The sequence below is a fragment of the Polypterus senegalus genome, chromosome 11, assembly GCF_016835505.1.
Source record: "Polypterus senegalus isolate Bchr_013 chromosome 11, ASM1683550v1, whole genome shotgun sequence".
In the NCBI taxonomy this organism is placed as follows: Eukaryota; Metazoa; Chordata; class Cladistia; order Polypteriformes; family Polypteridae; genus Polypterus; species Polypterus senegalus.
The window spans coordinates 50,537,049-50,540,227 of NC_053164.1; the positions used below are offsets into that span (position 1 = coordinate 50,537,049).

The 3,179-nt window shown below is 39.7% G+C and overlaps 1 protein-coding gene across 1 annotated transcript in view; it reads right to left on the reverse strand.

The window, feature by feature from the left end:
• Positions 1 to 2,283, reverse strand: part of LOC120538542 (myeloperoxidase-like) — a 10,121-nt gene extending 7,838 nt beyond the window's left edge. The window contains 1 exon segment of the mRNA XM_039767938.1: positions 2,248 to 2,283. Within this exon segment, the coding sequence (XP_039623872.1) occupies positions 2,248 to 2,283 (36 nt within the window).
• Positions 2,284 to 3,179: the final 896 nt, after the last annotated feature.

Consider the following 3,179-nt stretch of genomic DNA (forward strand, 5'->3'; position numbering starts at 1 on the left):
GAGTGGCACCAGCTCATGTGGCAGGGAAGAGAAGCACATCCTGTGACAAGCCTTGAGATGATTTGATTATAAGAGCAGTTACGTTGGTTTGTCCTCTAAATGACGTTCTTCTGTCCTCTGTGCTGTTAACTAACTGAATCTGCAGTGCTTGTCAGATGCCAGCATGGTGAATTGATTCATGACATGCGATTACGTGTTGAAATGTCCATTTTAATGTTGCACACCAAATGTCTAATTGCATTTCGTATAAGAAGTGGATGTTCTGCGTGATGCTGGTCAGACTTTCAAGGTGGTGTGGTGTTTGTCTGCAGACTGCATGCATATCCATGTATGATATAATCTGTCTACTTATGATGCGCATGTCCTAACTGATAACATTCTCCTTAGCTAGTTTACTGCATATTCCATACTACCAGTGTAGGATTTCAGTTTTGAGCCAACACTGGAGCACTAGTGGGATTCATGATTACCTCATAGTGTTTTGCACACAGGGAAGTGTGTAGTAAAACGACTGGAGGTAATTGTGTTCAGCTCTCATTAGTTTTGAAAGGACACACACCCCAAATACAATTACTGTACTTCTACTAACGTTAGCAAAGTCATTTTTAAACAAAATAAGCCTGCGTCGTTGGAATCACTAAAATGACATCTTCAGTTTAATGTTTCCATACTCTTTGGCACTAATTCATTCATCTCCAGTTCTTCTGCTTTAATTGCCGTTCTGGCATGTCTGCCATTGTACATACTGTGTGGTTGGATTGTCACCTGTTTGAGTTTGAAAATGATAGAGTGCAAGTTGTGTAGGCCAGCACATCGAGCAGAAAACTAGAACAGCCCATTATGTTGATCTCTGATCCACTTGTTAAACTTAGGTAGTCAAACCCAGGGGTTGTAAGATCCATGAATGATAATTTCAGGTCATTCAGTGTGTTGGCCCAGCATGATTGACTGTGTGTGGATGATGAGTTTGCTCCTGTTTTATGTCTGCTGAAACTGGGATAGGCCACCCTGCAATAACAGCAGCAGCAGAAGGATGGATGGATGGACAAATTGATGCTATTCATTTCTCACAGAAACAGATCTCTAAATACCAAATAAGTTCCTTGTTTTAATTTCCTTAACAGAATCTTCACTTATAGCAAACTAAAATAGATTTTTCTATTACTTTTGCATTGGGTGTATTTCCAAAAATAATGTGATGAATCCTTAAAAAAGGACATAAATTACTGAGTGCTCAGATGGCCTAATAAAAAAGGGCTTGATTTCATAAATAGATACATTTATTAGCACTTTATTAGTACCAAAGGGAAATTTTGGCTTTGTTACAAAAGCTCAATCAATAAATACCTAAATAAGTACATTTCTATATAGAAAATGTTAAGGGTTGTGTTTGTCTGCCATGTGATTGTCAGTAATCACATACTTGTGAACCACTGGGGCTACAACTTTGATTTTTTCATCAATTCAAGAGATATTCACAGAACAGATGGTCTTCAATTGCTTCTTAAATCCATAGAGGGAGTCAGCAGTTTGGATGGAGGTGGGCAGCCTACACAGAAAAGGAGTCTGGACTGAGACTTGATACCATGCAGAGGTGGCATCACCAGACACTGACCACTGGCAGAGCTGAGTGGGTGAGAAGGAGGATAATATTGTATTTGGGGTCCTTGGCTATTCCCAGTAATCTAACAAATGGCACTGGTCACTTTAGAGATTTGGATGTTGAAAATGACTTTACATTCTTTGAGCAACTGTGTACATAAGAGACTTTTCTAAAAGTCACTTGTCCAACTTTCCTGATCTTCATTCTATATTTATAGTTGAAATGATCCTTTCTAGTTGTGATAAGAGTCAGAGGTGGTCCCACCAAACCGTTCCAGTGTTTTTTTAAGAAAATCTACATATAAATAGTGTAGAAACGTTTTGGGAACGTGACCTTGATAGATGACCCTCAGTAAAAATAATTTCTTCCTCTGTTTGTTTATAACACAGCCTACACAGCTCAACTCTGAATTGCACATCACGCACATTTACTTTGAATCATCTTATCCAAAATGTACCTGAGCCAAGACCATCAGGCACCTGCCTCACTGGGGCACATGGGTTAGGAATGCTCCCTTCGCAGAATTTATTGCAGCAAACAATAATCCTTATTCCTCTGCTAGCTGTGAGTGGGTAACATTTGATGGAGTATTACTATTAATGAACAATCTTAACTTGCAAGGCACTGCCAAAAGGCAGTCTTACCTTGATCATCTGGAAGAATCCTGACCCACCTTCCATAATACAATAGAAGAGGATGTACAGTAATTTTACTTAAAATCAGAAAAAAACAAAATTTACTTTGGACAATTCAAACATTTCTTATAATCTGACAGGTGTTTATCAATGTTGTCCTCATTTAACTGAGCTGGCTGAACCATTGCTAACTCTTTGGAGGTACAGTATAAGGATCCTTAGTAGATTACTTTGTATTAAAATGTCTCTTTTTTGTGCTCTAGCTGGGGTGAGAACAGGATCGTCTGATCTCATTTGAGCACGAAGAAGGTCAGTATCTTCTTATACAGGGTGGCCCACGAAAAAGTAGCCCTCCTCCCTGCTAGAGTGGCTCGCCGATTGACTACCCTCATCACGAAAGCTGTGTAGACGTAGTGCAAACGTGTGAGTACGAGCTGAGCGACGTATTCCATTCCACAAAGAATCATTTTCAGCACTTTCTGTAAAGAGTGAGTAAAGATTTTTGCATTTCAAGTTCTTTCTTTATGGAAGGGCGCCTTTTTTCGCCAGGGAGGCGGGCTACTTTTTCGTGGGCCACCCTGTATAATACGCTACCGTGGCTGTCCGTTTGTCTGTCCAAGATTTTAAATCTCTTTTAGCTTGCAAACCGTTTGAACTATTGACCTGAAATTTGGTACACATATACTATGTGACCTCTACTGTCCGCTTTTGGGGTGATGATTTTTATTCCTCTTTTATTTTTATTTTATTTTATTGTAGAATCAACTCTTGGCAGTGGGCAGCAGGGCGGCCGTGTGGCGCATGCATACAGGCGCCGTTCTCATCCCTACCACCATCGTCATCACTTCCCCTACTTCTTCATATCTTAAATCATTTTTGAGGCAGATTCAAGAGTTAAGTGCCAGCTTAAGTGAAAAATTAAGGAAAAAGGTACCAAATAA